This window comes from Petromyzon marinus, unplaced genomic scaffold (assembly GCF_048934315.1).
Source record: "Petromyzon marinus isolate PM22_M1 ecotype Great Lakes invasive population unplaced genomic scaffold, UKy_Petmar_22M1.pri1.0 PM_Scaffold_37, whole genome shotgun sequence".
NCBI classification, from domain to species: domain Eukaryota; kingdom Metazoa; phylum Chordata; class Hyperoartia; order Petromyzontiformes; family Petromyzontidae; genus Petromyzon; species Petromyzon marinus.
In genome coordinates, this window is record NW_027423357.1 from 429197 (window position 1) to 455008 (window position 25812).

At 48.2% G+C, this 25812-nt stretch overlaps 2 protein-coding genes across 2 annotated transcripts in view; one reads left to right on the forward strand and one right to left on the reverse strand.

Moving 5' to 3' along the window:
- LOC116958111 (uncharacterized) overlaps positions 1–25812 on the forward strand; it is a 348130-nt gene that overhangs the window by 171686 nt on the left and 150632 nt on the right. The window lies entirely within an intron of this gene.
- Positions 1–25812, reverse strand: part of CDC45 (cell division cycle 45) — a 112380-nt gene that overhangs the window by 57896 nt on the left and 28672 nt on the right. Inside the window, exons 11-14 of the mRNA XM_032980600.2 lie at positions 12850–12981; positions 7051–7149; positions 3692–3868; positions 829–967 (exon numbers count right to left, since the gene is read on the reverse strand). Of these exons, the coding sequence (XP_032836491.1) occupies positions 829–967; positions 3692–3868; positions 7051–7149; positions 12850–12981 (547 nt within the window). The remainder of the gene's footprint in view (positions 1–828; positions 968–3691; positions 3869–7050; positions 7150–12849; positions 12982–25812) is intronic.

A 25812-nucleotide genomic window follows, 5' to 3' on the forward strand; every position in this document is an offset into this window, starting at 1 on the left:
CAGAGACAACACAGTGAGACAACACAGAGAGACAGGGTTGATACCTCGTGCAGGCAGCAGTAGAGGAAGGGACCCTGCGAGACGAGAGACACAGTGAGACACAGAGAGACACAGAGAGACACAGAGACACAGAGAGACACAGAGAGACAACAGTGAGACACAGTGAGACACAACACAGAGAGACACAGAGACAACACAGAGAGACACAGCTAGAGACACAGAGAGACACAGAGACAACACAGTGAGACACAGCGAGAGAGACAGGGTTGATACCTCGTGCAGGCAGCAGTAGAGGAAGGGACCCTGCGAGACGAGAGACACAGAGACACAGTGAGACAGTGAGACACAGAGAGACAACACAGAGAGACACAGAGACAACACAGAGAGACAACACAGAGAGACAGGGTTGATACCTCGTGCAGGCAGCAGTAGAGGAAGGGACCCTGCGACACGAGAGACACAGAGAGACACAGCTAGAGACACACACAGAGAGACAGAGAGACACAGCTAGAGACGGGTTGATACCTCGTGCAGGCAGCAGTAGAGGAAGGGACCCTGCGAGACGAGAGACACAGTGAGACACAACAGAGAGACACAGAGAGACAACACAGAGAGACACAGCTAGAGACAGGGTTGATACCTCGTGCAGGCAGCAGTAGAGGAAGGGACCCTGCGAGACGAGAGACACAGTGAGACACAGAGAGACACAGAGACAACACAGAGAGACACAGTGAGCCACAGAGACACAGTGAGACAGTGAGACACAGAGAGACAACACAGAGAGACACAGAGACACAGTGAGACAACACAGAGAGACAGGGCTGATACCTCGTGCAGGCAGCAGTAGAGGAAGGGACCCTGCGAGACGACGCGGCCGGTGCCCACGCACGACGTCACGGCCTCGTGCAGGCTGCACAGCTGCCGCTTGGCCTGCTCCACGCCACGCAGCAGCAGAGACACGTTGCCCCTGCGCGGAGACACGGAGAGAGGCGGGGGGGGGAGACACGGGGAGACACAGTGAGACAGGGGGGGAGACACGGGGAGACACGGGGGAGACACGGGGAGACACGGGGAGACACGGGGAGACACGGGGGAGACACGGGGAGACACGGGGAGACACGGGGAGACACGGTAGGACACGGGGAGACACGCGGGGAGACACGCGGAGACACGGGGAGACACGGGGAGACACGGGGAGACACGCGTGGAGACACGGGGAGACACCGGGAGACAGGGGGGGAGACACGCGGGGAGACACGGTGAGATTCGGTGACACGCGGGGAGACACGCGGGGAGACACGCGGGGAGACACGGTGAGATTCGGTGACACGCGGGGAGACACGCGGGGAGACACGCGGGGAGACACGCTGGGAGACACGCGGGGAGACACGCAGTGAGACACGCAGTGAGACACGGTGAGACACGGAGAGACACGGTGAGACACGGGGAGACACGGGGAGACACGCAGTGAGACACGCAGTGAGACATGGTGAGAGACGGTGAGACACGGTGAGACACGGTGAGATACGGTGAGACACGGTGAGACACGGAGAGACACGGGGAGACACGGGGAGACACGCAGTGAGACACGGTGAGACACGGAGAGACACGGTGAGACACGGTGAGACACGGAGAGACACGGTGAGACACGGAGAGACACGGTGAGACACGGAGAGACACAGTGAGACACGCAGAGGCTCGGTGAGACGCGGTGAGGCACGGAGACATAACGACACGTGGGGAGACACAGGGGGAAGACGTGGGGGGTGGGGGGTGAGGGGGGGAGAGAGACACAGGAGGGGAGAGAGACACAGGTGAGAGACACAGGTGAGAGAGACACAGGTGGTGAGAGAGACACAGGTGAGAGAGGCACAGGTGAGAGAGACACAGGTGGTGAGAGACACAGGTGAGAGAGACAGGTGAGAGAGAGACAGGTGAGAGAGAGACAGGTGAGAGAGAGAGACAGGTGAGAGAGACAGGTGAGAGAGAGACACAGGTGAGAGAGAGACACAGGTGAGAGACACAGGAGATGAGAGAGACACAGGTGAGAGAGACAGGTGAGAGAGAGACACAGGTGGTGAGAGAGACACAGGTGAGAGAGGCACAGGTGAGAGAGACACAGGTGAGAGAGGCACAGGTGAGAGAGACACAGGTGGTGAGAGACACAGGTGAGAGAGACACAGGTGAGAGACACAGGTGAGAGAGACACAGGTGAGAGACACAGGTGAGAGACACAGGTGAGAGAGACACAGGTGAGAGACACAGGTGAGAGAGACACAGGTGGTGAGAGAGACACAGGTGAGAGAGGCACAGGTGAGAGAGACACAGGTGGTGAGAGACACAGGTGAGAGAGACAGGTGAGAGAGAGACACAGGTGAGAGAGACAGGTGAGAGAGAGACAGGTGAGAGAGAGACACAGGTGAGAGAGAGACACAGGTGAGAGACACAGGAGATGAGAGAGACACAGGTGAGAGAGACAGGTGAGAGAGAGACAGGAGGTGAGAGAGACACAGGTGAGAGAGACAGGTGAGAGAGACACAGGTGAGAGAGACACAGGTGAGAGAGAGACACAGGTGAGAGACACAGGTGAGAGACACAGGTGAGAGAGACACAGGTGAGAGACACAGGTGAGAGAGACACAGGTGAGAGAGACACAGGTGAGAGACACAGGTGAGAGAGACACAGGTGGTGAGAGAGACACAGGTGAGAGAGGCACAGGTGAGAGAGACACAGGTGGTGAGAGACACAGGTGAGAGAGACAGGTGAGAGAGAGACACAGGTGAGAGAGACAGGTGAGAGAGAGACACAGGTGAGAGAGAGACACAGGTGAGAGACACAGGAGATGAGAGAGACACAGGTGAGAGAGACAGGTGAGAGAGAGACAGGAGGTGAGAGAGACACAGGTGAGAGAGACAGGTGAGAGAGACAGGTGAGAGAGGCACAGGTGAGAGAGACAGGTGAGAGAGACACAGGTGAGAGAGAGACACAGGTGAGAGACACAGGTGAGAGAGAGACACAGGTGGTGAGAGACACAGGTGAGAGAGACACAGGTGAGAGAGAGACAGGTGAGAGACACAGGTGAGAGACACAGGTGAGAGACACAGGTGAGAGAGACACAGGTGAGAGACACAGGTGAGAGACAGACACAGGTGAGAGAGAGACAGGTGAGAGAGAGACACAGGTGAGAGACACAGGTGAGAGACACAGGTGAGAGACACAGGTGAGAGACACAGGTGAGAGAGACACAGGTGAGAGACACAGGTGAGAGAGAGACACAGGTGGTGAGAGACACAGGTGAGAGACACAGGTGAGAGAGAGACACAGGTGAGAGACACAGGTGAGAGACACAGGTGAGAGAGACACAGGTGAGAGAGACACAGGTGAGAGACACAGGTGAGAGACACAGGTGAGAGAGACACAGGTGAGAGAGACAGGAGGTGAGAGAGACAGGTGAGAGACACACAGGTGAGAGAGAGACAGGTGAGAGAGAGACACAGGTGAGAGACACAGGTGAGAGACACAGGTGAGAGAGACAGGAGGTGAGAGAGAGAGACACAGGTGAGAGAGACAGGTGAGAGAGAGACAGGTGAGAGACACAGGTGAGAGAGAGACACAGGTGAGAGAGAGACACAGGTGAGAGAGAGACACAGGTGAGAGACACAGGTGAGAGAGACAGACACAGGTGCCGTACCTGGAGAGTGAGTGTAGGGCAGCGATGGCTCCCCCCCCTGCCCCTCCCCCAGGGTGTTCGGGGTCGGGGGTCGTGGAGGCCGCGAGAGCGGCGACCGCGAGGGCGACGTCCCCAGCCAGGAAGCGCGAGCGGAAGCCAAACTCGGCGCAGAAAGTCTGCACACGCATGTCCCCCATACTGGCACACACACACACAGCGGAGTGTAGCGGTGCAGTAGTAGTGTAGTAGTGTATAGTGTAGGGTAGTAGTGTATAGTGTAGTGTGTAGTAGTAGTGTATAGTGAAGTAGTGTGTAGTGAAGTAGTGTGTAGTGTAGTAGTGTGTAGTGTAGTAGTGTAGTGTAGTAGTGTATAGTGTAGTAGTAGTGTAGTAGTGTGTAGTGTAGTAGTGTAGTGTAGTAGTGTATAGTGTAGTAGTAGTGTAGTAGTGTAGTAGTGTGTAGTGTAGTAGTGTATAGTGTAGTAGTGGTAGTAGTGTAGTAGTGTAGTGTAGTAGTGTAGTGTAGTAGTGTATAGTGTAGTAGTGGTAGTAGTGTAGAGTAGTAGTGTGTAGTGTAGTAGTGTATAGTGTAGTAGTAGTGTAGTGGTAGTAGTGTAGTAGTGGTAGTAGTGTAGGGTAGTGGTAGTAGTGTAGTGTAGTAGTGATGTAGTAGTGTATAGTGTAGTAGTGGTAGTGTAGGGTAGTGGTAGTAGTGTAGTAGTAGTGTATAGTGCAGTAGTGTGTAGTGTAGTAGTGTAGTGTAGTAGTGTATAGTGTAGTAGTGTGTAGTGTGGTGTAGTAGTGTGTAGTGTAATGTATTAGCGTAGTAGTGTATAGTGTTGTAGTGTATAGTGTAGTAGTGTATAGTGTAGTAGTGTGTAGTGTAGTAGTGTATAGTGTAGTAGTGGTAGTAGTGTAGTAGTGTAGTGTAGTAGTGTATAGTGTAGTAGTGGTAGTAGTGTAGAGTAGTAGTGTGTAGTGTAGTAGTGTATAGTGTAGTGTAGTGTAGTAGTAGTGTAGTAGTGTAGTAGTAGTGTAGTGGTAGTAGTGTAGTAGTGGTAGTAGTGTAGGGTAGTGGTAGTAGTGTAGTGTAGTAGTGATGTAGTAGTGTATAGTGTAGTAGTGGTAGTGTAGGGTAGTGGTAGTAGTGTAGTAGTGTAGTAGTAGTGTATAGTGCAGTAGTGTGTAGTGTAGTAGTGTAGTGTAGTAGTGTATAGTGTAGTAGTGTGTAGTGTGGTGTAGTAGTGTGTAGTGTAATGTATTAGCATAGTAGTGTATAGTGTTGTAGTGTATAGTGTAGTAGTGTATAGTGTAGTAGTGGTAGTAGTGTAGAGTAGTAGTGTGTAGTGTAGTAGTGTGTAGTGTAGTAGTGTATAGTGTAGTGTAGTAGTAGTGTAGTAGTAGTGTAGTAGTAGTGTAGTAGTAGTGTAGTAGTAGTGTAGTGGTAGTAGTGTAGTAGTGGTAGTGTAGGGTAGTGGTAGTAGTGTAGTAGTAGTGTATAGTGCAGTAGTGTGTAGTGTAGTAGTGTAGTGTAGTAGTGTATAGTGTAGTAGTGTGTAGTGTGGTGTAGTAGTGTGTAGTGTAATGTATTAGCGTAGTAGTGTATAGTGTTGTAGTGTATAGTGTAGTAGTGTAGTAGTGTGTAGTGTAGTAGTGTATAGTGTAGTAGTGTATAGTGTAGTAGTGTATAGTGTAGTGTAGTAGTGTATAGTGTAGTAGTGCATAGTGTAGTGTATAGTGTAGTAGTGTGTAGTGTAGTAGTGTATAGTGTAGTATTGTAGTGTAGTAGTGTATAGTGTAGTAGTGTATAGTATAGTGTGTAGTGTAGTATTGTAGTGTAGTAGTGTATAGTGTAGTAGTGTATAGTGTAGTAGTGTATAGTATAGTGTAGTAGTGTATAGTGTAGTAGTGTGTAGTGTAGTGTAGTAGTGTATAGTGTAGTAGTGTATAGTGTAGTGTAGTAGTGTATAGTGTAGTAGTGTATAGTGTAGTGTATAGTGTAGTAGTGTGTAGTGTAGTAGTGTATAGTGTAGTATTGTAGTGTAGTAGTGTAGAGTGTAGTGTAGTAGTGTATAGTGTAGTAGTGTGTAGTGTAGTAGTGTATAGTGTAGTAGTGTATAGTATAGTGTAGTAGTGTATAGTGTAGTAGTATATAGTGTAGTAGTATATAGTGTAGTAGTGTATAGTGTAGTAATGTGTAGTGTAGTAGTGTATAGTGTAGTAGTGTATAGTGTAGTAGTGTGTAGTGTAGTAGTGTAGTGTAGTAGTGTATAGTGTAGTAGTGTATAGTGTAGTAGTGTATAGTGTAGTAGTGTATAGTGTAGTAGTGTATAGTGTAGTAGTGTTTAGTGTAGTGTATAGTGTAGTAGTGTATAGTGTAGTAGTGTATAGTGTACCAGTGTATAGTGTAGTAGTGTATAGTGTAGTAGTGTATAGTATAGTGTAGTAGTGTATAGTATAGTGTAGTAGTGTATAGTGTAGTAGTGTGTAGTGTAGTAGTGCATAGTGTAGTAGTGTGTAGTGTAGTAGTGTGTAGTGTAGTGTAGTAGTGTGTAGTGTAGTAGTGTATAGTGTAGTAGTGTGTAGTGTAGTAGTGTATAGTATAGTGTAGTAGTGTATAGTGTAGTAGTGTGTAGTGTAGTAGTGTATAGTGTAGTAGTGTATAGTGTAGTAGTGTATAGTGTAGTAGTGTATAGTGTAGTAGTGTATAGTGTAGTAGTGTTTAGTGTAGTGTATAGTGTAGTAGTGTATAGTGTAGTAGTGTATAGTGTACCAGTGTATAGTGTAGTAGTGTATAGTGTAGTAGTGTATAGTATAGTGTAGTAGTGTATAGTGTAGTAGTGTGTAGTGTAGTAGTGCATAGTGTAGTAGTGTGTAGTGTAGTAGTGTGTAGTGTAGTGTAGTAGTGTGTAGTGTAGTAGTGTATAGTGTAGTAGTGTGTAGTGTAGTAGTGTATAGTATAGTGTAGTAGTGTATAGTGTAGTAGTGTATAGTGTAGTAGTGTGTAGTGTAGTGTAGTAGTGTATAGTGTAGTAGTGTATAGTATAGTGTAGTAGTGTATAGAGTAGTAGTATATAGTGTAGTAGTATATAGTGTAGTAGTGTATAGTGTAGTAGTGTGTAGTGTAGTAGTGTATAGTGTAGTAGTGTATAGAGTAGTAGTGTATAGTGTAGTGTATAGTGTAGTAGTGTATAGTGTGTAGTGTAGTAGTGTGTAGTGTAGTAGTGTATAGAGTAGTAGTGTATAGTGTAGTAGTGTATAGTGTAGTAGTGTATAGTGTAGTAGTGTATAGTGTAGTAGTGTGTAGTGTAGTAGTGTATAGTGTGTAGTGTAGTAGTGTATAGAGTAGTAGTGTATAGTGTAGTGTATTAGCGTAGCTACCCAAACTTGGTGGCCGACTCATCGATGGCAGCCAGGAGGTTCTCCTTCAGCTTCACGTCCATGCACTGGAACTTCTGCTTCACCTGCTTCAGTGGCAGACTGGGGGCACACACACACACACATTACATACATACACACTACTACACACACACACTACATACATACACTCCACACACAAGACATACATACACACACAGTACGTACATACACTACACACTACTACACACACACACACACATTACATACATACACTACACATACACACTACTACACACACACACACTACATACATACACTACACACTACTACACACACACACACACATTACATACATACACTACACACTACTACACACACACACTACATACATACACTCCACACACAAGACATACATACACACACACACAGTACATACATACACTACACACTACTACACACATTACATACATACATACACACACACACTACTACACACACACACACATTACATACATACACATACACACTACTACACACACACACTACATACATACACTCCACACACACACTACTACACACACACACTACATACATACACTACACACACACACTACTACACACACACACTACATACATACACTACACACACACACTACTACACACACACACTACATACATACACTACACACACACACTACTACACACACACACTACATACATACACTACACATACACACTACTACACACACACACACTACATACATACACTACACACACACACTACATACATACACTCCACACACAAGACATACACACACACACACAGTACGTACGCACACATTACGTAGACACACTTCACATACACCACACATACACACTACATACATACACTCCACACACACACACACACATTACATACATACACTACACACACACACTACATACATACACTACACACTACTACACACACACACACATTACATACATACACATACACACTACTACACACACACACTACATACATACACTCCACACACAAGACATACATACACACACACAGTACATACATACACTACACACTACTACACACACACACTACATACATACACTACACACTACTACACACACACACACATTACATACATACACATACACACTACTACACACACACACTACATACATACACTCCACACACAAGACATACATACACACACACAGTACATACATACACTACACACTACTACACACACACACTACATACATACACTACACACTACTACACACACACACACATTACATACATACACATACACACTACTACACACACACACTACATACACACACTCCACACACAAGACATACATACACACACACAGTACGTACATACACTACACACTACTACACACACACACACTACATACATACACTCCACACACAAGACATACATACACACACACACATTACATACATACACTACACACTACTACACACACACACTACATACATACACTCCACACACAAGACATACATACACACACACACACACACATTACATACATACACTACACACTACTACACACACACACTACATACATACACTCCACACACAAGACATACATACACACACACACACAGTACGTACGCACACATTACGTAGACACACTTCACATACACCACACATACACACTACATACATACACTCCACACACACACGACATACATACACTACGCACACACACACACACATTACATACATACACATACACACTACTACACACACACACTACATACATACACTCCACACACAAGACATACATACACACACACACAGTACATACATACACTACACACTACTACACACACACACTACATACATACACTACACACTACTACACACACACACACATTACATACATACACATACACACTACTACACACACACACTACATACATACACTCCACACACAAGACATACATACACACACACAGTACGTACATACACTACACACTACTACACACACACACTACATACATACACTCCACACACAAGACATACACACACACAGTACGTACGCACACATTACGTATATACACTTCACATACACTACACACACACTACATACATACACTCCACACACACACGACATACATACACTACGCACACACACACACAGTACGCACGCACACATTACGTACATACACTACACACACACGCGCACACACACAGTATGTACACACACATTACGTACATACACTACGCACACGACATACACACACTACGCACACTCACATTACGTACACAGTACGTACACACACACTCCATACATACGCTGCACATACACTACACACACACACTACGTACACACACAGGCAGTACGCACACATTACGTACATACACTACACATACACACTACATACATATACTACACATACACACGACATACATACACTACGCACATTATGTACACACACACACTACATACATACACTACACACATACACTACACACACACACAGTACGTACACACAAAGTACGTACACGTACAGTACGTACACGCACAGTACGTACACACACACTACATACATATGCTACACATACACTACACACACAGTGCGTACACACACAGTACGTACGCACACATTACGTACATACACTACACATACACAGTACGTACACACTCCACACACACACGACATACCTACACTACGCACATTACGTACACACACACACAATATACATACACTACACACACACTATGTACACATACAGTATGTACTCACACATACATATACTATACACACTACGTACGTACCTACACACACACACACTACCTACCGGAACCGGTCATAAGCACGCTGCCCAGGTATGGGAAACTCTCCACAATCTCCAAAACTACCCCATTACCAATTGGAAGTTGTGGGAGTGGAGTGTCTGTTGGCACAAAATACCCAGGCAGGTGCTTAGTTTTGGTGGGGCTGATGGTAAGGCCCCACCTCTTAGTGGCACGCTCCAGTCTCAGCAGCAGCGCCTCCAACTCCTCCTCTGAGTGAGCAGCAATCACCAGTTCATCGGCATACTTAAAATGGTTGACCAATAGGGAACCATCTCTTGACCACATCCGGGCATCGATCAGCCTCCCATTGTATCTATACCAGATGGAAATTCCTCCGGTACGGCCATGCAAAGCTTCTAGAACCACGTGGTCAAAGATGATGTTCAATAATGTGGGAGCCAGAGGGCATCCCTGTCGCACCCCAAGGTGAACCGGGAATGGCTCCAACTCCCGGCCACGTAGTTTTACCCGGGGCCCGCTCACCATCATGAAGGTCCTTAATGATCGTGAGCAGAGTCAGGGACTCCGAAAGAACAAAGAACAACCCAGAGCCCAGGCCTACTGATGGTATCATAGGCCTTGACCAGGTCAATAAAGCAGAGATGTAGGTCTTGTTGGAATTCCCTACACCTCTGCTGTAGCAGACGGACAGAAAATATGGCATCTGTGCAGGACCGCCCTTTCCTGAAACCGCATTGGGGCTCCGCAAGCCTCTCCTCAGCGTGCCTGTAAAGGCGATTTTGAATAATCCTTGCCAGGATCTTTCCCGGCACATTGAGGAGTGAGATGCCCCTGTAGTTGTTACAGTCTGTGCGGTCCCCCTTCTTAAAGAGGGGGACCACCAGGGCATCCGTACAATCCTGCGGCACCCATTCAGTGGTCCAGACTGTTGTTATGATGTCATATAGGGCAGTCTGCACAAACGCCACCCTCCCTCAGCATTTCGCTTGGGAGATCATCTCTGCCCGGTGACTTTCTTGGTCTCAGACTCTGGATCGCCTTAAGTACTTCCTCAACAGATGATACTTCAGCCAGCCACTCACAGGGGGTGACTTCTTCTTCCAATATTTGAGGCACAGCAGCCTCAGCAGGGTCATCCCCACTTTGCCCCATGATGCTTTCCTGGCTGAGGTATTTCCCCTCTCCCAAGACCTCACACAAATGCTCAGCAAATTTGCAAACCTGTTCCTGGGGGTCGTAGAGCAGATCACCGTTATTTCCCCTAATGACGGCGATCGGTGTGGCGCTGCAAGTTACTATTTTGATGGAGCTAAAGAGTGATTTGTGATCGCGGGCTACTGAGGCAGACTCCATCTCTCTTGGTAGTAAGCCTCCTCATTCTCCGACGTGGCATGCTGTAGACGATGACAGTGGGCCTGTCACTTTTTCTCAGCCAGCCTGAACACCTCCTCTGTCACCCAGGGTCTCTGTGGAGGTCTGGACCGTGTACCCAAAGCAGCCATTGCAGCTGCATGAGTGACAGTCCTAAACCTCGCCCATTTCCCCTCGGCACACGCTGCCTCATACACTCACTCACACTCCCTCATACAACAACAACCGCCATTCGCCACTAAGTGGCGGTAACATCACCACAACGCTTGTGCCAGGCCATATGCACCTTGAGGCCACGTGAAGTGTCGAACGCCCGCTGGCAGGAGGTCACGGGGCAGACCCAGGTGCCACGGGTCGACTGACTGAGATGACTGGCTGATGCACCACCTGTGCCCCCTACTGTGCCAACCTGCTGTGCTTTAGCCACCCGGCGCTCCGCTCGTTGTTGTGAGCGTCGCTCCTCCGCCCTCCGTTGTTGTTGGAGGGCGACTGCCTCCAACTGCCCAATAGCGTCCTTCACGAGCCTCCTCCACAGAGGCCGATCTTGACACCGCTGGCACCAGTCATCGGCAAGTCCACTCAGCTCCACGTCCTCCTGTACCACATCACTCCATCTCTTCTCTAGCCCGTGCCGCGCCCATTTAGCCCCCTCGATCCGGCCGAACAAAAGCTGTTTCGGCATGCGGTGGCTGGGCATGCGGGCTACTTGACCCAGCCATCGCAGACTTGCCTGCCAGAGGAGCTCACCGATGGAACCTTGCCCAGATCTTTCACACTCACACTCACTCACACACACTACCACAGTAACACTCACTCACACTACCACACTCACTCACACTCACTCACACACACACTCACACACACACTACCACACTAACACTCACTCACACTACCACACTCACTCACACACACACTCACACACACTACCACAGTCACACTACCACACTCACTCAAACACACTACCAAACTTACTCACACTCACACACACTACCACACACTACCACACCCACACTCACTCACACTACCAAACTCACAACCACACACACACTACCACACTGCCACACACACACACTACCACACTCACTCACTCACACTCCCTCCATACACTAACTCAGACCCCTTCATACACTCACACACACTACCACACTAACACACACTACCACACTCACTCACACACACTAACACTCACTACCACACACTACCACACACACACACTACCACACACACTACCACACTCACTACCACACACACTACCACACACACTACCACACTAACACACACTCACTACCACACACTACCACACACTACCACACTCTACCACACACTACCACACACACTACCACACTCACTACCACACTCAATACCACACTCAATACCACACTCAATACCACACTCACACACACTACCACACTCACTACCACACTCACACACTCACACTACCACACACACTACCACACTCACACACACTTACACACACTACCACACTAACACACTACCACACTCACTACCACACTAACACACACTACCACACTCACTAACACACACTACCACACTCACACACACTACCACTCACACACACACTCACTCACACGGACCACCACCACCACCACTCCGTCACACTCCCTGCGCCACACTCCCTGACCCCGCCACTCACCCCATGTCTGCGAGCAGGGCGTGGAGCCTCTTGTGCCCGTGCAGGGACCAGAGTCTGAGGCCGGCGTACGAGTACAGTGAGTGGCACAGCGACTCAAACAGCGACCAGTGCTGGTACAGGGCCAGGCGCAGGCTGCCACAGTGGAAATCCGGTCAAGGAGGGACAAATGCTGACGGATTCACGGTGGCCGTGTGAGAGACTACATCACTCCTACACACTGGGGAGTCACAATGGTAGTGTGAGAGACTACATCACTCCTACACACTGAGGGTCACAATGGAAGTGTCAGAGACTACATCACTCCTACACACTGGGGAGTCACAATGGTAGTGTGAGAGACTACATCACTCCTACACGCTGAGGGTCACAATGGAAGTGTGAGAGACTACATCACTCCTACACACTGGGAGTCACATTGGAAGTGTGAGAGACTACATCACTCCTACACACTGAGGGTCACAATGGTAGTGTGAGAGACTACATCACTCCTACACACTAGGAGTCACATTGGTAGTGTGAGAGACTACATCACTCCTACACACTGAGGGTCACAATGGAAGTGTCAGAGACTACATCACTCCTACACGCTGGGAGTCACATTGGTAGTGTGAGAGACTACATCACTCCTACACACTGGGAGTCACAATGGTAGTGTGAGAGACTACATCACTCCTACACACTGAGGGTCACAATGGTAGTGTGAGAGACTACATCACTCCTACACACTGAGGGTCACAATGGTAGTGTGAGAGACTACATCACTCCTACACACTGAGGGTCACAATGGAAGTGTCAGAGACTACATCACTCCTACACACTGGGAGTCACAATGGTAGTGTGAGAGACTACATCACTCCTACACACTGAGGGTCACAATGGAAGTGTCAGAGACTACATCACTCCTACACACTGGGAGTCACATTGGTAGTGTGAGAGACTACATCACTCCTACACACTGGGGAGTCACATTGATAGTGTGAGGGACTACATCACTCCTACACACTGGGAGTCACAATGGTAGTGTGAGAGACTACATCACTCCTACACACTGGGGAGTCACAATGGTAGTGTCAGAGACTACATCACTCCTACACTGGGAGTCACAATGTTAGTGTCAGAGACTACATCACTCCTACACTGGGAGTCACAATGGTAGTGTGAGAGACTACATCACTCCTACACACTGAGGGGTCACAATGTTAGTGTCAGAGACTACATCACTCCTACACTGGGAGTCACAATGGTAGTGTGAGAGACTACATCACTCCTACACACTGGGGAGTCACATTGGTAGTGTGAGAGACTACATCACTCCTACACACTGAGAGTCACAATGGTAGTGTGAGAGACTACATCACTCCTACACACTGAGAGTCACAATGGTAGTGTGAGAGACTACATCACTCCTACACGGTGGGAGTCACATTGGAAGTGTGAGAGACTACATCACTCCTACACACTGAGAGTCACAATGGTAGTGTGAGAGACTACATCACTCCTACACGCTGGGAGTCACATTGGAAGTGTGAGAGACTACATCACTCCTACACGCTGGGAGTCACATTGGAAGTGTGAGAGACTACATCACTCCTACACACTGAGGGTCACAATGGAAGTGTCAGAGACTACATCACTCCTACACGCTGGGAGTCACATTGGAAGTGTGAGAGACTACATCACTCCTACACGCTGGGAGTCACAATGGTAGTGTGAGAGACTACATCACTCCTACACACTGGGAGTCACAATGGTAGTGTCAGAGACTACATCACTCCTACACGCTGGGAGTCACATTGATAGTGTGAGAGACTACATCACTCCTACACACTGGGAGTCACAATGGTAGTGTGAGAGACTACATCACTCCTACACACTGAGGGTCACAATGGAAGTGTCAGAGACTACATCACTCCTACACACTGGGAGTCACATTGGTAGTGTGAGAGACTACATCACTCCTACACGGTGGGAGTCACAATGGTAGTGTGAGAGACTACATCACTCCTACACGGTGGGAGTCACAATGGTAGTGTGAGAGACTACATCACTCCTACACACTGGGAGTCACAATGGTAGTGTCAGAGACTACATCACTCCTACACGCTGGGGAGTCACAATGGTAGTGACAGAGACTACATCACTCCTACACACTGTCGAGTCACAATGGTAGTGTGAGAGACTACATCACTCCTACACGCTGGGAGTCACAAGGGTAGTGTGAGAGACTACATCACTCCTACACGCTGGGAGTCACAATGGTAGTGTGAGAGACTACATCACTCCTACACACTGGGAGTCACAATGGTAGTGTGAGAGACTACATCACTCCTACACACTGAGGGTCACAATGGAAGTGTCAGAGACTACATCACTCCTACACGCTGGGAGTCACAATGGTAGTGACAGAGACTACATCACTCCTACACACTGGGAGTCACAATGGTAGTGTGAGAGACTACATCACTCCTACACACTGGGAGTCACAATGGTAGTGTGAGAGACTACATCACTCCTACACACTGGGAGTCACAATGGTAGTGTGAGAGACTACATCACTCCTACACGCTGGGAGTCACAATGGTAGTGTGAGAGACTACATCACTCCTACACACTGGGAGTCACAAGGGTAGTGTGAGAGACTACATCACTCCTACACACTGGGGAGTCACAATGGTAGTGTGAGAGACTACATCACTCCTACACGCTGGGAGTCACAATGGTAGTGTGAGAGACTACATCACTCCTACACACTGGGGAGTCACAATGGTAGTGTGAGAGACTACATCACTCTTACACACTGGGGAGTCACAATGGTAGTGTGAGAGACTACATCACTCCTACACGCTGGGAGTCACAATGGTAGTGTGAGAGACTACATCACTCCTACACACTGGGAGTCACAATGGTAGTGTGAGAGACTACATCACTCCTACACACTGGGGAGTCACAATGGTAGTGTGAGAGACTACATCACTCCTACACACTGGGGAGTCACAATGGTAGTGTGAGAGACTACATCACTCCTACACGCTGGGAGTCACAATGGTAGTGTGAGAGACTACATCACTCCTACACACTGGGAGTCACAATGGTAGTGTGAGAGACTACATCACTCCTACACGCTGAGGGTCACATTGGTAGTGTCAGAGACATCACTCCTACACACTGGGAGTCACAATGGTAGTGTGAGAGACTACATCACTCCTACACACTGGGAGTCACAATGGTAGTGTGAGAGACTACATCACTCCTACACACTGGAAGTCACATTGTTAGTGTGAGAGACTACATCACTCCTACACACTGGGGAGTGACAATGGTAGTGTGAGAGACTACATCACTCCTACACACTGGGGAGTCACATTGATAGTGTGAGAGACTACATCACTCCTACACACTGGGAGTCACAATGGTAGTGTGAGAGACTACATCACTCCTACACACTGGGAGTCACAATGGTAGTGTGAGAGACTACATCACTCCTACACACTGGGAGTCACAATGGTAGTGTGAGAGACTACATCACTCCTACACACTGGGAGTCACAATGGTAGTGTGAGAGACTACATCACTCCTACACACTGAGGGTCACAATGGAAGTGTCAGAGACTACATCACTCCTACACACTGGGAGTCACATTGGTAGTGTGGGAGACTACATCACTCCTACACACTGGGAGTCACAATGGTAGTGTGAGAGACTACATCACTCCTACACACTAGTGGGTCACAATGGTAGTGTGAGAGACTACATCACCCCTACACACTGGGAGTCACAATGGTAGTGTGAGAGACTACATCACTCCTACACACTGAGGGTCACAATGGAAGTGTCAGAGACTACATCACTCCTACACACTGGGAGTCACAAGGGTAGTGTGAGAGACTACATCACTCCTACACACTGGGAGTCACATTGGTAGTGTGAGAGACTACATCACTCCTACACACTGGGAGTCACAAGGGTAGTGTGAGAGACTACATCACTCCTACACACTGGGAGTCACATTGTTAGTGTGAGAGACTACATCACTCCTACACACTGGGAGTCACAATGGTAGTGTGAGAGACTACATCACTCCTACACACTGGGAGTCACAATGGTAGTGTGAGAGACTACATCACTCCTACACACTGGGAGTCACAATGGTAGTGTGAGAGACTACATCACTCCTACACACTGAGGGTCACATTGGTAGTGTCAGAGACTACATCACTCCTACACACTGGGAGTCACAATGGTAGTGTGAGAGACTACATCACTCCTACACACTGGGGAGTCACAATGGTAGTGTGAGAGACTACATCACTCCTACACACTGGGGAGTCACAATGGTAGTGTGAGAGACTACATCACTCCTACACACTGGGAGTCACAATGGTAGTGTGAGAGACTACATCACTCCTACACACTGGGGAGTCACAATGGAAGTGTGAGAGACTACATCACTCTTACACACTGGGAGTCACATTGGTAGTGTGAGAGACTACATCACTCTTACACACTGGGAGTCACAATGGTAGTGTCAGAGACTACATCACTCCTACACACTGAGGGTCACAATGGAAGTGTCAGAGACTACATCACTCCTACACACTGGGAGTCACATTGATAGTGTGAGAGACTACATCACTCCTACACACTGGGGAGTCACAATGGTAGTCTCAGAGACTACATCACTCCTTCACACTGGGAGTCACATTGGTAGTGTCAGAGACATCACTCCTACACACTGGGAGTCACATTGGTAGTGTGAGAGACTACATCACTCCTACACGCTGGGAGTCACAATGGTAGTGTGAGAGACTACATCACTCCTACACACTGGGAGTCACATTGGAAGTGTGAGAGACTACATCACTCCTACACACTGGGAGTCACAATGGTAGTGTGAGAGACTACATCACTCCTACACGGTGGGAGTCACATTGGAAGTGTGAGAGACTACATCACTCCTACACACTGGGGAGTCACAATGGTAGAGTGAGAGACTACATCACTCCTACACACTGAGGGTCACAATGGAAGTGTCAGAGACTACATCACTCCTACACACTGGGAGTCACATTGATAGTGTGAGAGACTACATCACTCCTATACACTGGGAGTCACAATGGTAGTGTGAGAGACTACATCACTCCTACACACTGGGGAGTCACAATGGTAGTGTGAGAGACTACATCACTCCTACACGGTGGGAGTCACAATGGTAGTGTGAGAGACTACATCACTCCTACACACTTGGGAGTCACAATGGTAGTGTGAGAGACTACATCACTCCTACACACTGGGGAGTCACAATGGTAGTGTGAGAGACTACATCACTCCTACACACTGGGAGTCATATTGATAGTGTGAGAGACTACATCACTCCTACACACTGGGAGTCACAATGGTAGTGTGAGAGACTACATCACTCCTACACACTGAGGGTCACAATGGAAGTGTCAGAGACTACATCACTCCTACACTGGGAGTCACAATGGTAGTGTGAGAGACTACATCACTCCTACACACTGGGGAGTCACATTGGTAGTGTGAGAGACTACATCACTCCTACACACTGAGAGTCACAATGGTAGTGTGAGAGACTACATCACTCCTACACACTGAGAGTCACAATGGTAGTGTGAGAGACTACATCACTCCTACACGGTGGGAGTCACATTGGAAGTGTGAGAGACTACATCACTCCTACACACTGAGAGTCACAATGGTAGTGTGAGAGACTACATCACTCCTACACGCTGGGAGTCACATTGGAAGTGTGAGAGACTACATCACTCCTACACGCTGGGAGTCACATTGGAAGTGTGAGAGACTACATCACTCCTACACACTGAGGGTCACAATGGAAGTGTCAGAGACTACATCACTCCTACACGCTGGGAGTCACATTGGAAGTGTGAGAGACTACATCACTCCTACACGCTGGGAGTCACAATGGTAGTGTGAGAGACTACATCACTCCTACACACTGGGAGTCACAATGGTAGTGTCAGAGACTACATCACTCCTACACGCTGGGAGTCACATTGATAGTGTGAGAGACTACATCACTCCTACACACTGGGAGTCACAATGGTAGTGTGAGAGACTACATCACTCCTACACACTGAGGGTCACAATGGAAGTGTCAGAGACTACATCACTCCTACACACTGGGAGTCACATTGGTAGTGTGAGAGACTACATCACTCCTACACGGTGGGAGTCACAATGGTAGTGTGAGAGACTACATCACTCCTACACACTGGGAGTCACAATGGTAGTGTGAGAGACTACATCACTCCTACACGCTGGGAGTCACATTGGTAGTGTGAGAGACTACATCACTCCTACACGGTGGGAGTCACAATGGTAGTGTCAGAGACTACATCACTCCTACACGCTGGGGAGTCACAATGGTAGTGACAGAGACTACATCACTCCTACACACTGTCGAGTCACAATGGTAGTGTGAGAGACTACATCACTCCTACACGCTGGGAGTCACAAGGGTAGTGTGAGAGACTACATCACTCCTACACGCTGGGAGTCACAATGGTAGTGTGAGAGACTACATCACTCCTACACACTGGGAGTCACAATGGTAGTGTGAGAGACTACATCACTCCTACACACTGAGGGTCACAATGGAAGTGTCAGAGACTACATCACTCCTACACGCTGGGAGTCACAATGGTAGTGACAGAGACTACATCACTCCTACACGCTGGGAGTCACAATGGTAGTGTGAGAGACTACATCACTCCTACACACTGGGAGTCACAATGGTAGTGTGAGAGACTACATCACTCCTACACACTGGGAGTCACAATGGTAGTGTGAGAGACTACATCACTCCTACACACTGGGAGTCACAATGGTAGTGTGAGAGACTACATCACTCCTACACGCTGGGAGTCACAATGGTAGTGTGAGAGACTACATCACTCCTACACACTGGGAGTCACAAGGGTAGTGTGAGAGACTACATCACTCCTACACACTGGGGAGTCACAATGGTAGTGTGAGAGACTACATCACTCCTACACGCTGGGAGTCACAATGGTAGTGTGAGAGACTACATCACTCCTACACACTGGGGAGTCACAATGGTAGTGTGAGAGACTACATCACTCTTACACACTGGGGAGTCACAATGGTAGTGTGAGAGACTACATCACTCCTACACACTGGGGAGTCACAATGGTAGTGTGAGAGACTACATCACTCCTACACGCTGGGAGTCACAATGGTAGTGTGAGAGACTACATCACTCCTACACACTGGGAGTCACAATGGTAGTGTGAGAGACTACATCACTCCTACACGCTGAGGGTCACATTGGTAGTGTCAGAGACATCACTCCTACACACTGGGAGTCACAATGGTAGTGTGAGAGACTACATCACTCCTACACACTGGGAGTCACAATGGTAGTGTGAGAGACTACATCACTCCTACACACTGGAAGTCACATTGTTAGTGTGAGAGACTACATCACTCCTACACACTGGGGAGTGACAATGGTAGTGTGAGAGACTACATCACTCCTACACACTGGGGAGTCACATTGATAGTGTGAGAGACTACATCACTCCTACACACTGGGAGTCACAATGGTAGTGTGAGAGACTACATCACTCCTACACACTGGGAGTCACAATGGTAGTGTGAGAGACTACATCACTCCTACACACTGGGAGTCACAATGGTAGTGTGAGAGACTACATCACTCCTACACACTGGGAGTCACAATGGTAGTGTGAGAGACTACATCACTCCTACACACTGAGGGTCACAATGGAAGTGTCAGAGACTACATCACTCCTACACACTGGGAGTCACATTGGTAGTGTGGGAGACTACATCACTCCTACACACTGGGAGTCACAATGGTAGTGTGAGAGACTACATCACTCCTACACACTAGTGGGTCACAATGGTAGTGTGAGAGACTACATCACTCCTACACACTGGGAGTCACAATGGTAGTGTGAGAGACTACATCACTCCTACACACTAGTGGGTCACAATGGTAGTGTGAGAGACTACATCACCCCTACACACTGGGAGTCACAATGGTAGTGTGAGAGACTACATCACTCCTACACACTGAGGGTCACAATGGAAGTGTCAGAGCCTACATCACTCCTACACACTGGGAGTCACAAGGGTAGTGTGAGAGACTACATCACTCCTACACACTGGGAGTCACAAGGGTAGTGTGAGAGACTACATCACTCCTACACACTGGGAGTCACATTGTTAGTGTGAGAGACTACATCACTCCTACACACTGGGAGTCACAATGGTAGTGTGAGAGACTACATCACTCCTACACACTGGGAGTCACAATGGTAGTGTGAGAGACTACATCACTCCTACACACTGGGAGTCACAATGGTAGTGTGAGAGACTACATCACTCCTACACACTGAGGGTCACATTGGTAGTGTCAGAGACTACATCACTCCTACACACTGGGAGTCACAATGGTAGTGTGAGAGACTACATCACTCCTACACACTGGGGAGTCACAATGGTAGTGTGAGAGACTACATCACTCCTACACACTGGGGAGTCACAATGGTAGTGTGAGAGACTACATCACTCCTACACACTGGGGAGTCACAATGGTAGTGTGAGAGACTACATCACTCCTACACACTGGGAGTCACAATGGTAGTGTGAGAGACTACATCACTCCTACACACTGGGGAGTCACAATGGAAGTGTGAGAGACTACATCACTCTTACACACTGGGAGTCACATTGGTAGTGTGAGAGACTACATCACTCTTACACACTGGGAGTCACAATGGTAGTGTCAGAGACTACATCACTCCTACACACTGAGGGTCACAATGGAAGTGTCAGAGACTACATCACTCCTACACACTGGGAGTCACATTGATAGTGTGAGAGACTACATCACTCCTACACACTGGGGAGTCACAATGGTAGTCTCAGAGACTACATCACTCCTTCACACTGGGAGTCACATTGGTAGTGTCAGAGACATCACTCCTACACACTGGGAGTCACATTGGTAGTGTGAGAGACTACATCACTCCTACACGCTGGGAGTCACAATGGTAGTGTGAGAGACTACATCACTCCTACACACTGGGAGTCACATTGGAAGTGTGAGAGACTACATCACTCCTACACACTGGGAGTCACAATGGTAGTGTGAGAGACTACATCACTCCTACACGGTGGGAGTCACATTGGAAGTGTGAGAGACTACATCACTCCTACACACTGGGGAGTCACAATGGTAGAGTGAGAGACTACATCACTCCTACACACTGAGGGTCACAATGGAAGTGTCAGAGACTACATCACTCCTACACACTGGGAGTCACATTGATAGTGTGAGAGACTACATCACTCCTACACACTGGGAGTCACAATGGTAGTGTGAGAGACTACATCACTCCTACACACTGGGGAGTCACAATGGTAGTGTGAGAGACTACATCACTCCTACACGGTGGGAGTCACAATGGTAGTGTGAGAGACTACATCACTCCTACACACTTGGGAGTCACAATGGTAGTGTGAGAGACTACATCACTCCTACACACTGGGGAGTCACAATGGTAGTGTGAGAGACTACATCACTCCTACACACTGGGAGTCATATTGATAGTGTGAGAGACTACATCACTCCTACACACTGGGAGTCACAATGGTAGTGTGAGAGACTACATCACTCCTACACACTGAGGGTCACAATGGAAGTGTCAGAGACTACATCACTCCTACACTGGGAGTCACAATGGTAGTGTGAGAGACTACATCACTCCTACACACTGGGGAGTCACATTGGTAGTGTGAGAGACTACATCACTCCTACACACTGAGAGTCACAATGGTAGTGTGAGAGACTACATCACTCCTACACACTGAGAGTCACAATGGTAGTGTGAGAGACTACATCACTCCTACACGGTGGGAGTCACATTGGAAGTGTGAGAGACTACATCACTCCTACACACTGAGAGTCACAATGGTAGTGTGAGAGACTACATCACTCCTACACGCTGGGAGTCACATTGGAAGTGTGAGAGACTACATCACTCCTACACGCTGGGAGTCACATTGGAAGTGTGAGAGACTACATCACTCCTACACACTGAGGGTCACAATGGAAGTGTCAGAGACTACATCACTCCTACACGCTGGGAGTCACATTGGAAGTGTGAGAGACTACATCACTCCTACACGCTGGGAGTCACAATGGTAGTGTGAGAGACTACATCACTCCTACACACTGGGAGTCACAATGGTAGTGTCAGAGACTACATCACTCCTACACGCTGGGAGTCACATTGATAGTGTGAGAGACTACATCACTCCTACACACTGGGAGTCACAATGGTAGTGTGAGAGACTACATCACTCCTACACACTGAGGGTCACAATGGAAGTGTCAGAGACTACATCACTCCTACACACTGGGAGTCACATTGGTAGTGTGAGAGACTACATCACTCCTACACGGTGGGAGTCACAATGGTAGTGTGAGAGACTACATCACTCCTACACGGTGGGAGTCACAATGGTAGTGTCAGAGACTACATCACTCCTACACGCTGGGGAGTCACAATGGTAGTGACAGAGACTACATCACTCCTACACACTGTCGAGTCACAATGGTAGTGTGAGAGACTACATCACTCCTACACGCTGGGAGTCACAAGGGTAGTGTGAGAGACTACATCACTCCTACACGCTGGGAGTCACAATGGTAGTGTGAGAGACTACATCACTCCTACACACTGGGAGTCACAATGGTAGTGTGAGAGACTACATCACTCCTACACACTGAGGGTCACAATGGAAGTGTCAGAGACTACATCACTCCTACACGCTGGGAGTCACAATGGTAGTGACAGAGACTACATCACTCCTACACGCTGGGAGTCACAATGGTAGTGTGAGAGACTACATCACTCCTACACACTGGGAGTCACAATGGTAGTGTGAGAGACTACATCACTCCTACACACTGGGAGTCACAATGGTAGTGTGAGAGACTACATCACTCCTACACACTGGGAGTCACAATGGTAGTGTGAGAGACTACATCACTCCTACACGCTGGGAGTCACAATGGTAGTGTGAGAGACTACATCACTCCTACACACTGGGAGTCACAAGGGTAGTGTGAGAGACTACATCACTCCTACACACTGGGGAGTCACAATGGTAGTGTGAGAGACTACATCACTCCTACACGCTGGGAGTCACAATGGTAGTGTGAGAGACTACATCACTCCTACACACTGGGGAGTCACAATGGTAGTGTGAGAGACTACATCACTCTTACACACTGGGGAGTCACAATGGTAGTGTGAGAGACTACATCACTCCTACACACTGGGGAGTCACAATGGTAGTGTGAGAGACTACATCACTCCTACACGCTGGGAGTCACAATGGTAGTGTGAGAGACTACATCACTCCTACACACTGGGAGTCACAATGGTAGTGTGAGAGACTACATCACTCCTACACGCTGAGGGTCACATTGGTAGTGTCAGAGACATCACTCCTACACACTGGGAGTCACAATGGTAGTGTGAGAGACTACATCACTCCTACACACTGGGAGTCACAATGGTAGTGTGAGAGACTACATCACTCCTACACACTGGAAGTCACATTGTTAGTGTGAGAGACTACATCACTCCTACACACTGGGGAGTGACAATGGTAGTGTGAGAGACTACATCACTCCTACACACTGGGGAGTCACATTGATAGTGTGAGAGACTACATCACTCCTACACACTGGGAGTCACAATGGTAGTGTGAGAGACTACATCACTCCTACACACTGGGAGTCACAATGGTAGCGTGAGAGACTACATCACTCCTACACACTGGGAGTCACAATGGTAGTGTGAGAGACTACATCACTCCTACACACTGGGAGTCACAATGGTAGTGTGAGAGACTACATCACTCCTACACACTGAGGGTCACAATGGAAGTGTCAGAGACTACATCACTCCTACACACTGGGAGTCACATTGGTAGTGTGGGAGACTACATCACTCCTACACACTGGGAGTCACAATGGTAGTGTGAGAGACTACATCACTCCTACACACTAGTGGGTCACAATGGTAGTGTGAGAGACTACATCACTCCTACACACTGGGAGTCACAATGGTAGTGTGAGAGACTACATCACTCCTACACACTAGTGGGTCACAATGGTAGTGTGAGAGACTACATCACCCCTACACACTGGGAGTCACAATGGTAGTGTGAGAGACTACATCACTCCTACACACTGAGGGTCACAATGGAAGTGTCAGAGCCTACATCACTCCTACACACTGGGAGTCACAAGGGTAGTGTGAGAGACTACATCACTCCTACACACTGGGAGTCACATTGGTAGTGTGAGAGACTACATCACTCCTACACACTGGGAGTCACAAGGGTAGTGTGAGAGACTACATCACTCCTACACACTGGGAGTCACATTGTTAGTGTGAGAGACTACATCACTCCTACACACTGGGAGTCACAATGGTAGTGTGAGAGACTACATCACTCCTACACACTGGGAGTCACAATGGTAGTGTGAGAGACTACATCACTCCTACACACTGGGAGTCACAATGGTAGTGTGAGAGACTACATCACTCCTACACACTGAGGGTCACATTGGTAGTGTCAGAGACTACATCACTCCTACACACTGGGAGTCACAATGGTAGTGTGAGAGACTACATCACTCCTACACACTGGGGAGTCACAATGGTAGTGTGAGAGACTACATCACTCCTACACACTGTGGGAGTCAGATTGGTAGTGTGAGAGACTACATCACTCCTACACACTGGGAGTCACAATGGTAGTGTGAGAGACGACATCACTCCTACACGCTGGGAGTCACATTGGAAGTGTGAGAGACTACATCACTCCTACACACTGGGAGTCACAATGGT